The 12,269-nt window shown below is 39.1% G+C and overlaps 1 protein-coding gene across 1 annotated transcript; it reads left to right on the top strand.

Moving 5' to 3' along the window:
• Nucleotides 1-4,067: 4,067 nt before the first annotated feature.
• Nucleotides 4,068-11,154, top strand: LOC576648 (coiled-coil domain-containing protein 130). Its single transcript, XM_776932.5, has 6 exons — nucleotides 4,068-4,153; nucleotides 5,476-5,668; nucleotides 6,005-6,208; nucleotides 6,700-6,872; nucleotides 7,641-7,779; nucleotides 8,719-11,154. Exons 1-6 carry the CDS (start codon nucleotides 4,151-4,153, stop codon nucleotides 9,801-9,803), a joined length of 1,797 nt encoding a protein of 598 aa, XP_782025.3. The 5' UTR covers nucleotides 4,068-4,150; the 3' UTR covers nucleotides 9,804-11,154.
• The last annotated feature ends 1,115 nt before the right edge of the window (nucleotides 11,155-12,269 follow it).

Raw genomic sequence — 12,269 nt, 5'->3', positions numbered from 1 at the left:
ACATTAGCATTGTGGAGCCTGCATAACTTATATATTGACATGGCTGTTTGAATGTTACGTAACGTAAGACGAAAACAAGACAAGGGATAGACCGAGTGTTGCAGAATCAAAATATTTTAATCCTAATTATATCCACCAATAGGCCATTTTCGTAATGTAACCAAATTTAATGCATAGGTCTTTGTGAAGTGCCTCAATACAAATTATTTCATTCACCTGATAAGCATATAATATTATTCAATCGACAGAATCCGAACTGCATACATTAATTTTTGCCAAGTAAGACAAACATTATGGCTTGACCTACCTAGCAACACTTAAAGATTTTTTTTTTTGGAGAGGGGGCGTTTCCAAAACTGGTATTTACTCTTAATATATGCAGTTTGCATTCTAACTATCGACATACTATTATTATTATCAACTGAATGAAATAATTTGAACTTATCAGACCCCCCCCCCCCGCCCCCCACCCGGAAAATTAACCCCCGAGGACAATTACCCCCCCCCCCCCCCAGATAATTAGCATTGTAGACCCTGCATGACGTACATGGTTGTTTAAACGTTATGTAACTTAAGGCGCAAACAAGACAAGTGATTTTAGACACCACAAAGACTGAGTGGACACCAATACCGTGACCACTAAAGAGGCCTTCGTGCACCCCAACTTTTGTTTGGGATACCCCTGCTTTTGTTGAGAGTCACCCGACTCGGAAAACTTTAAAGGAAATACAAAGTTTTGGGAAATTTTGAAAATTGGGTGGATAGTGATTCTATACAATTTTGATATATTTGGAAGTCCCTGTGGATGTATTATAAGCACTAGAAAATTTATCCCCTAAACTACTTCTGCTTTCGAGAAAAATTGAATATAAAAATTAACCGGTGCTCCCGGTAAATTTTGATAAATTTCAAATAGCGCCTACGTCCGTACAATGGTAGCTGCGACCATGAAAATCTCAGAATTTGTAGTTGTGATATATAATTTCCGAACAGGAACAACTAATCGGTAGATTTTAGTCAAGAAACATTGTTTTATAGCTTAATTTATATCTTGACCTTGAGAGGGAGCTATACAACATAAAGAGTTTATTATTTACAATTTCATAACTTTAGACTCGATTTCAACCGCGAGAACGATCACTGAATAATGTGGGACCGCATGCGTCCAATATGTTCATTTGAACCAAATTAATGACCCCATACCAAAACTTTGTATTACCTTTAATCTCTGAAAACTGCAAAGGTTTCAGTGAATGGTGAGCCTTTATACAGGCGCGCCGGAAGCAGTTTGGGATTGGGGGGGGGGGCAAACCTTCCAGGGAGCTCACCTTCCAGGGGCAGCGGCGTAATGAGCAAAAACGTTTGGAAGGGGGGGGCAGAAGAAAAATCTGCATCACCACCACTCTTACACGGTACATGCAGGCCCCGCGGAACGTTTTTCAAAGTGGAGTATTAACGGTCAGGTAGAGTGTAAATTGGTGTGGGGGTCGAGCCCCCCGAGCCCCCCGTTCTGCAGGCCCTGACATGAAGGCTTCTAAATAAGGCTTCTAAGTTTTTCGCTCGACTGTAAATTTGGGAATTTCTAATTTTCCAACAAACGCATAAAAAGGTATGACTAAAATGAAAAAAAAATACCGGAAAATCATGTCATTTCAGCAACATTAATTTGTAAATCACTGGTATCGAATAAGAAATACCCCCCCCCCCCCCACCCGCAAGCGTTCAGGGGTTCATATCTTCTCACCCCTACAACAAAAAACACACACGCTTTCTCATCCTCTCACAATATTTCCACGATATGCGCGTATCGCTATTATAAAAACCTCCATTGATAAATATAGGTGGCATGCGGAATGTTTAGAAAATGTAATTCCTGTTAACTTGCCTTTTCTTTGAATGTACTTTTTATATGTGATTTCATTCAGGTTTTCATTATTGTTATGTTCCAAACCAGTTTGGGGGAGCCAAAATGCCATTTGCCCCCCTGCCCCCCCCCCCCCCACTTCCGGCGCCTATGCCTGTATTATATAGACCCTACTCATCATAGGGTGATCACACTGCCTGTGCAAACAGTCTGCCCCGCGAACACACACACACAACAGCAGTCAGTTGGTAGAAATAGCAATTTTTGTAAGTGTAGTTTAATTGTTATAGACATGTGGGAAATATGTTAATTATTGAATTAAAATATTGTCTTTTCAGCCATGTGTGACATGGCCCGCTGATCGCCCATTGACTCGCGCTGCTATTCTGCGTGGTGAAAAAAATGCACCTCAATGTATAAAATTTCCCTACAAAAATGCAATATCCTCATGTGTTTCACTCATTGAATTCATTTGTTATTTACACTCAAGGTAGCCACAATTATACTGGGGTCACTAAAGTTTTTTCCACTCTGAAATTCAGTCCCTGTGGAATGTTATGGCCTGTTGAATGGTATCTCGGAAGATCGTCATAAATCCTTAAATCTGACATCTTTGAAAAAGGCAAATATACTGTGATGTAGCTGAAAGTCTACAAATTTGTATTATATGATCAGTTTTTCTGAATTATTTGTGACACACATGAGGAAATAGCTGTGACGGTGATCCAAGTAATGTCCATCGCCATATTGTATTGGCATTGCAAAAATATTAGGAATTTAAGGCAGGGGCGGATCCACGTAGCGATTATTCCGGCCCGCCCCCCCCCCCCTAGCCCCCCAAAACGATAAAAAAAAACAGGATAATAGCGTAAAGTTAACCTTTATAAAACAAAAAACAAAAGCCCCCCCCCCCCCGCTTATTCGTCGGCCAGCTGAGTCGGCACTAAATTGGCTACCCCACCCCCCCCCCTTGACGCCGTCTGGATCCTCTGCAGGCTCGGATCCACGGGGGGGGGGGGGGGGGCTGACGGGTCAACAACAAAAAAGATTTTTTTTTTTTAAATCTCACGAATTGGGTGAAAAAAACAAAAATAGTGGTCTCACCCCCCCCCCCCCCCCCCGCTTATTCACCGACTGACTGAGTCGGCGCAAAATATTTCCTGAAAAATTGGACCAAAAAAAGTGCCTCTTACCCCCCCCCCCCCCCCCCCCCCCCCCGGTGGCTGAGTCGCAACTAATATTTTGTCACTGATTGGGCCCCCCCCCCCCCTCTTCCCGCCGGCTGGATCCGCCACTGATTTAAGGTAAATATTTGGTGTAAATATGATCTATGAATATATGATTTAAAAAATGCCCCCAAAATGAACAGTTTGACTTTCCTAATTTGAATAATGAGTGCGCGAATATATAATTAGCTGAAATGACCTAATTTGCATATTTGATGAATAGTCATGATTTTATTTTATTACAAATGAAATATATTTCCATACCTGTCTGATATACATAGGTTTCACTGATGTATCATGTTCGGTTTTGATTTGATTACATGCGCATATTAATTTGGCGGACTTAGTTATTTTCACAACTTTTTTATATCTGCAGATTCGCTAAAATGGCAAAAATGACTTATTTTGTTGGCTTCTATTTTGAAAACGGTAATAGATATATGAATTTTCTTTTTTGTATTTTTTACCACAAAGATGATATTTTAGTGTCTGATAATTTAATTTATTATTTGTGTCCAAGAAAGTGATGAATTAAGTTGTCAACTTTGTCGAATATGCCATTTTTGACAATTTGACCATTTCTGGCAGGTAATTTTTCGGTAATTTTGCGATATCAAAAAAATGGTATAAAATCACAACGCATTGACCGATTTTAAATTCTGTTTTTTGTTTTTTGAAGCTTTCATAAAGCTCGATCATTTGCAACCATCAAATAACATATGTGTTTGTTGTAATTATTTTGGTGTGCTATAGCTCTTTAATATATGTGCAGAATACTGTGCATAATGTTGTGCTCAGCAACTTCCGAACTTCCCTACATTCAATTTTAAACCATATGGTTGTTGGTGCCCTTGCTTATGATACTTTAATTTAATTAATTTCATATATATTCGTGTATTTATTTAGATTTTTAGGTATGGTAAGCGAAAGAAGAAAAAGGAATCTTCTGGCTTACCATACTTCTCCCATCGCTACGTGCGAGTTTACGTACGTACGTAGGACGGAAACCTAGAAAGTGGACCTTTTTTCTAACCTGTGAAAAAGCTGAACATTTGCAAAAATGGTAAGTGAATGCCAGCGTTTTGTAGATATCCAACATTTAATGGAGTTATAGAGTGGTGGAAGCATTCAGGCACAACCTTTTAACTGATCTAGTCGTAATATTAAAACTGAACGACGGGGCCGGGGAATCGCCGGGGAATCGTTGATGTAGACTATTGTGCCTGTGGATCCCAGCAGTAGCACCGCCTGTTATCACCCGTGCTTTCCCCGTTACTCAAGGTTGTGCTGGTGATGGGTTACGAGTGATAAATCCGTGGGAAGACGGACAAACCATAAGAGTAGACAGTGAACTGGGGTTATTTTATCACACATAGGGCCTAATCAATTTTTGCATTGCCAGCGCGCGGATCAGGAACCCAAAACCCGCAGAGCGCCCCCCCCCCCCCTCCGGCCCCCCAAAATAAATCGACGCTTGTTCAGAAACCTATCCAAAATTTGACCCGTAACTCCGGCGTGGAGATACCCTACTAAAACATACCCAAAATGAAGTAAATATTCACTAAATGTCCTAATAAAGATCATGAGTTAAAAGTTGTTATGGTTACCGGTATTACCTGTTTTGTGTCAATTTTCTTGTTATTTTTGGAGTATTTTTCTGATAAACGTTGATATTAGTAATTTAGTATACACTTTTTCACAGGTTTCACGGCAAACTGCTGCACAATACAAGTACATACCGATAGTAGGTTGCGGGCGGGCGCGCACCTGTGTGAAGTTATCTACCGTAATGTCTCAGATGCTCATTACGGTAGAAAAAAAACACAGACTGGAATACCTTACCTTTACTACCTTAAATCATACACCATACATCAAAAATAAGTTTAAAATAGCAGTCCACAACCACCTCACTGAGCAAAATAACATTTATCCAATCCTCTCTTTCTCTGTGCAATTACCAACATCGCACCCTACCCTGTCCGTTAACCCCTTTGGGGGGGGGGGGTGTTGGACAGTAATCTGAAGTAAAGGAGAAGAAGAAGAAAATACTAGATCATAAATGATCACACACGTGTGATTTACTTTTATAGCATTATTTCATATAGAGATATATCATTGTTAAATGATCACACATGCGTGATATACTTTTATGGCATTATTTCATATATAGATATATCATTGTTATACCAAGGAAAATCGTTAGAAGAAAATGAATCCCCCCTCTACCCCCAATTTCAAAAGAACTAGATGAGAAACAAGGAATCATATTTACTTTGGGTAGTCCCTGATCTGCCACCTTATGAGAATAAATTTGCAATATATCTCTTTTCTTATATGATCTTTTGTCCTCATTATCATTAATTTCTTGTCCCCACCTTTTCCTAGGCGGAGAGGAAGCAAGTGAACCGGTACTATCCGCCGGACTTCGATCCGGCCAAGCACAAGAGCATCAACAAGTACCGCAACTCTCACCCGCTGAGAGAGAGGGCCAAGAAACTGAGCCAGGGCATCTTGGTGATCCGTTTTGAGATGCCCTACAACATCTGGTGTGGGGGATGCGGAAATCATGTCGGCATGGGTAAGTTTTTGAGTTGGGAATGCCTAGCTGACTTGGATTTTTATGCCTCATTTTTTTCATTCTTTTTGCATGTACAGTTAACAACTGAATTATTCATAGTCCTTGTAATTTAAAAAAAAAAAAAAATTTGAGGGATGTTTTTTCTTTAATGAATGAAAGGAGGACTGGTTGAATCAGGGGCTTTGTTGAATATTTAAAAATGTAAGCTTTAAAACATTTTTTTAAAGGGTTGAAATCTGTTATTCTTTAGTGAAATAAATAGACCTCTTACAATTTTGCAAGTTCAGACTTTCAATGAATTTTCATTCTCTTGTTAACTTCTGCTTTAATATCCAGGTGTGAGATACAACGCAGAGAAGAAGAAGGTGGGAAAGTATTACACCACTCCCATCTACGAGTTCAAGATGAAGTGTCACCTTTGTGATAACTACATCGTCATGGAAACCGACCCCAAGAATTTTGACTACACCATCACTAGCGGGGCTCAGCGCAAGAACCAGAAATGGGACATGGCTGAGAATGAACAGGTCCTGACCGAGGGTAGGTCAATGACCGATTAAGACTTTCATTTAAAAAGGAGTAAATCCACTTATGGCGTTTTCGAGTAAATCAAGGATTTTTTATTTACCGCTTACCCTTGTAACTTCTTTGCCTTGAATACATCATTTTGTGAGTTTAATTCATTTAAAAAAATGTGTATGATTTTAATTTCTGTGGATTTAGTCCCTTTTGAATGAAAATGCAGTTAACCATCTCCCCCCCCCCCCCTCCCCCTTTATTAGCATATCCCCCCTTGATAGATAGAAACATGTCTCACTTGCCCCTCTATCCTATCTCTGCATATACTGGTATCTCTTTCATACCCCTGTCACTTCCTTTTCTCTTTTCTTTTTCTGTTGCTTTTACTCCCTTTTTTAGGGGAGGGGGGGGGGGCATTGTAAAGTTTTAAGTAAAACGTGTATGTTGTGACCCTGTATTACCAAATGAGTTTCACAGTATCACTTTTTATTTAATGTCTTTAATATACACAGACAGGGAAGCTGTGAAGAAGTTATCTCGAGATGCTATGTATAAGTTAGAGCATGGCGTTGATGATACAAAGAAGCTAAAGAAGGCCGCTCCATCTCTCGGGAAGATTGCCGAGATCCAGTCAGCCAAGAAAGACGACTACGCCCAGAGCCAGGCTCTCAGGAAGAAGTTTCGGGTAAACATTTTTCTTTTCTTTTTTTTCTTGTCCTCTTACCGAGGTGTTTTATATTTCCCTTATTTCACATTTCATATATATTTACATCAATTTACATTTTAAAGCCCCACTGTCCTACTTGTAGCATCTTGCTTCCTCTATATAGAAAACTTCCCCAATTGGTGCCTGTTGGGTCCCCCATGATCCTATTTTTCTTATGTTAGTTGAGAGCTGAGTTAATGAGATAGCCATCTGTCAGTGACCTTGCTGTGTGGTATATCCCTTCTGGCCCAGTAGTATTGACGGTCTTTAACATAATGAAAAAAAGACAAAAGTAATTAAATAATTAGGGTAAACATAAACATTTCTTGGAAGGAAGGCCAAGTTTGAATCACTCTTTATGTATATTATTTTTTCCACTAGACTCCTTTAAAGCAAAGTGAGGTATTGAAGTTGACAGTTTTCCCCAAAGCATGTCATGATTCTTTACTAAATGTGCTTTTAAAGCATTTGTAGCAAAATGACTCTTTCTAGAAATGAAAGTGGTTTATTATTATCTTATAGTTTTATAGATGCTTGCCAAAGGAGTATAGAGATACATCATGAATATCTGAAAATTCGTTTTGCAATCCTAGATTTTTTCTTTGTTTTTCTAATACTAAGCAGGGAATTGTTTTGTGTAGTGTTCATTAGTTTGTGTCTTTATGCTTTAAATTGCTCTAAAGAGAATGCAGCATTTATGTTCTTATCATTCTTTTAATCCAATGTTCTTTACGTTGTCATGACTAGGTGGAGAAGAAGGAGCTCTTGGCTGTGGCGGCCAGTGACAATGCTCTCCTGTCAAAATCATCGTTAGAGATTGATCTGGTACCGGAGTCTGAGGAGGACAAGAAATTAGCTTCTCTTCTCAAATTCTCAGTTCCAGGATGTAAGTTTACCCCAATAGACCGGTTTACTAACATATTTAAATTTGATGCATACTTTATAAAGGTTGATCTTGACAACCCGAAAGCTTGTCCGAGGCTTGCCCGACATAGGAACAAGTAATATATGCAGACTGGATTACTGGTATTGTAGTTCATTCATTAATACAGTCGAACCTGCCTTTGTGACCACCTGTCTGCAAAGACCATATTTTTTGTTTTCTTTGAAAATGGTTTCTCAATGTACTAAATGTGTTTCCCTTGGGCGGTTGCTATAGACAAGACTAGACTGTAACAGGTTAAGGGAATAACTTGTCACTAGGTCCCCAGGAAAGAAACATCCATCAATTTGAATATGTCAGTAAACTGGTATATTGTTGACTCACAGTAGTTGCTCTGAAAGGAACTACCAGTGCCACTTGGGAGATGCATGTTGTGTACTTCACATATTCTTTTTTTTTCCCTGGATAATGTACTGGTAGCCCGGCCCGGCCCCCCCCCCCACTCCAGAAACGGAGGGACCGCATGCATGTTCCCAAAATCTCTGGCACGTTACAAAGTAAAAGATCTGCCCGTATTGACTTTACACACCGGACTTATGCTAAAAAAGGGGGGGGGGGTGCTGGGAACACGCATATGAGTACCCTAAATAACACTGAGTGGGAGGGCGGGACTGGAGGGTTAAATTTATATTTTTTTTTTTTGATAGTCATTAAAATATATGATTTGCATCACAGCAGTCTCTTCTTCGACCACAGATTTATTGCAGTTTAGGAAACCAGAAGTTTTGACACTGTATTCCAGAATGTTGATTCAAGTTTTTCATGGTCATTTTCTCACTTCTTTACTATTTTGATAGTTTATGATTGTCTAGGAACGACTTCAAAGGCCTTGATTATACTGGTTTATGACATGGCATTCTTATCTTTGAACCTTCATTTCAGCTTACGAGGAAAAGAGGGAACAAAAGCGTGAGTCGATCCAGAACAGAAACATATTTGCCCCATCCACTGTGAGCTCCCCCAACAGCATTGAAATTTCTCCTCGTTCTTCCTCGTCCCATTCATCACCATCCTCCTCCTCCTCGAGCAAGAAATCTTCTGGAGCACAGCAAACACTTATCAACAAGGTCATTAAGATGGCATCGGTCTTTGGGTCGTCAGGGTCCAAGAGAAACAGCAGCAGGAGCAGCAGTGGCCTGAAGGCTTCAGCCAAGGAGTGGTTTGGGAGAACAACAAAATCCTTGATATGTGGGACTAGAGGAAGCATTGTGAAAAGAAAACGTAAACGCAGCGAGGATGACGCCTCTGCTGTTAGTCATGAATTACACAAGAGGTCCAAGTTGTCTGGTAATAGGTCCGGGAGTGCAGACGGTGGATGTGGTCCGTCGGCTTCAGAAGGGAGCGTCGCAAGAGAGGAATCTGTCTTTCGCGGCAAGGAGAGCAGAGATGCAAAGTTTGATGGATTAGAAGTAGATGATACTGAAGGTATACAAGGGGTGCGGGATGAAACGGTAGAAGAGACGAAAGCAGAATATGAATCACCAGAGGGAACGTCTTCCACACCGTCAACACAGCAGAGCCTGGAAGATGGAAGTATGGAGGCACTCCAGTATCCATCAAGTAGCACCTCAAGCTCACCATCATGCTGTGTTCAAACCTCAGAAAGAACTACAGAGAAACTGAACGTTTGTACCAGAAAATTCTCAACATCAAACATGAAAGCATCCTCACCGAGCCACACGCAAAGTACACATCGCATCAGAGAGAACCCTCGCTGCACTGCAAATGTACAGAGTATTTCTAATGGAACTGACAATCTTGGGCCTTGTTCACACAACCAGATAAGAACCTCTGAACCGATAGAGACGAGCGCAGTACCGAAGATTTCTACATGTGAACGCGGGTCACCCAGCTTAAATGTTGTATTAAGCGAGGGAGAAGTTTCAAGAACAGATAGTCTCTATCAAAGCTCACTCTCGTTGGTTTCGTGCTATTCGTCCAGTAGTGGTAGTGAGGATGAGCAATAATGCTTTTGATACATATATAGGTAAAGGTGAATTGCCGTTTGGTCTACAACCATTTCGTCTACTACCCAATTAGTCTATTCCCTACTTATGACATAAGTCTGCTGTCCACAATGTCTAATAATCATTTTGTCTACTTATCATTCGGTCTAATGACCATTAGAGCTAATAGCCATTTGGTCTAATTTCCATGTTGGCTATTCTCCGATAAGTCTACCACCCATTTGGTCCATTTTTCATTTAGTTTGATAAGCAGTTTGGCTAGTGCCCATTTCGTCTACTATCAGTAAAGTCTAATAATCATTAGATGATTAGTATTATTTATGATTAAATGATCTTTAGACCATATGAATAGTAGATGAAATGGGGATCATTAGACTAATTGGGAATTAGACCTACTGGAAATTAGACTTAATGAGCAATAGACCAAATGGGTTGTAGACTTAATTGGAGACTTGACCAAATGTCTATTAGCCTAAATGGTCATTAGACCAAATGATAAATAGAGGAAAGAATTATTAGACTAGGTGGATAATACACAGGATGGGTGTAGACCACATGGGAATAGACCAATTGAGATGTAGACAAACTGGTTGTCAACCAAACGGCAATAAATCTGTACTAAAATGGAGATAACGTGTGTGTTTTCTTTAATATTTGTGTATAGATATATATTTTTGAACAAGGAAAATTATAGTCTGCAGGCATAGACTCTATAGAGATACCCAGAATTGTCATTTATAAAGCCTTATTGAGTAGCAAAGCCTCGGGAGAACAACACTTTGAGGCTACCCTGGGTAAACAAGACATATATATCATTATTATTATTATTACCTAAAAATCATAATACAAAATGCCATCAAAATAAAATGGAAGTTCTGCTACAGCTGAGAGATACAATTTAGTAATGTGATTTCAGAACCTCGACATAGCACGTACTGAATTTCTAGCTTGAAATTTACATCAGTAGATGTGTCTATCCACAATGTAACTTTCTTAGTCTGGAGATAGACTCACAAAATTCCTGCCCTTTGATGTACAATATTCCTTACAAAAATGAAAAAGATATATATATAAATGAAGAAATTCTTGGCAATATGTCATGTCTTTTAGCATGGCATAAATCTCACTCGGTGTTGCCAATTTAGAGACTTCAATTTTTATTTACGATTAGATTTCTCTTATTCATGAACGGCTCAATGTACTGCAACAGTAGTGAACTCAAATTTTTCACTTATTTTCACACTTTCTGCGCATTTATATTATTACCGGTATGTAATTCAGAGCATTCTATATCAAAAGATAAAATAAAATGCCTACTACAGTGAACATAAACTGCTATGGGTTGATCTTAAATTCATTGGCTCGGTCTCAAACTTTGGCTGTTATTATAAAGTGCATGTGACTCTGTGTTGATGGCTTGACACCAATAGTGAAAAGAGGTCAAATGCAGGGAGTGAGGGAGGGAGTGAGAGAGAGAGAGAGAGAGAGAGAGAGAGAGAGAGGGGGGGGGGGGGGACAGAGAAAAGGGGAAGGGGGACTACACATTCAAAAGAATGGGAACATGTGTTGATCAATTTTTGGTGTGAGAGATTGGATGAATCTTGTCAATTTTCTCTCGTAATTCTGGCTTTCTGTTTTCTGTTTTCTATCTCTCTCTTCCATTTTTCTGGCTCTCTTTCCCTTCATGTGGAACTCTACATATATTTCAAGTTCAAGTTCAAGTTCAAGTTCACTTTATTCAATACTTTCATTAAAAATATACAAGGAAAGCAAACATATAAAAGTTAGAATAAAATACATGTATCAATATATAACATGAGGATAACACAAGTGGAGAAGACATGATGGACAAGGGAAAAACATTTTTAAACATGTACATTAATGAAAGTATTTGGAGACTAGACAGGAAGGCCGGGCCTTATGTAAAAGTCTGTCTCCAGTAATTGTATAAAAAACTAAGTACATTATTTAAATTTTGTATTTGTTATAAAAAGGAAGGAAAAAAAAGGGGGGGGGGATTGCATTCACACATACACTCTCTCCCATACACACCAACACACACTTTTCTGTCTGATGAACATTAAGAATATAGGTTATTGCACTATTGAGTATTGTCTTAACAGGTACAGTTTAAATTTTCTTTTAAAACTATTTAGTGATGGACTCAGTCGAATATCTATGGGTATGTCATTCCAAATTTTTGGACCCCTGAAAAAAATTGTATTTTGGGAAACTAGTGTCCTAGTAATATTGATTTCACTTCTTTAGTGTACTCTCTCTCTCTCTCTCTCTCTCTCTCCCAGCAAATATTCACATGTATTTCATACGTCAAGCTCAGTAAAAAAATAACTTCTCACAAAAATTTTGTTCATCAAAAAGCAAACCAAATATACAGCAAACTCAAAAATTGTTCAAAAGAAAGAAAACTTTATTTTTTAATACAAACAAGTTGCTGTACAAATTTTA

Source organism: Strongylocentrotus purpuratus, unplaced genomic scaffold (genome assembly GCF_000002235.5).
Source record: "Strongylocentrotus purpuratus isolate Spur 01 unplaced genomic scaffold, Spur_5.0 spur5_scaffold_3, whole genome shotgun sequence".
Lineage (NCBI taxonomy): Eukaryota > Metazoa > Echinodermata > Echinoidea > Camarodonta > Strongylocentrotidae > Strongylocentrotus > Strongylocentrotus purpuratus.
The sequence above is the reverse complement of the archived record's forward strand: the minus strand, read 5'-3'. Positions and strand labels throughout refer to the sequence as shown.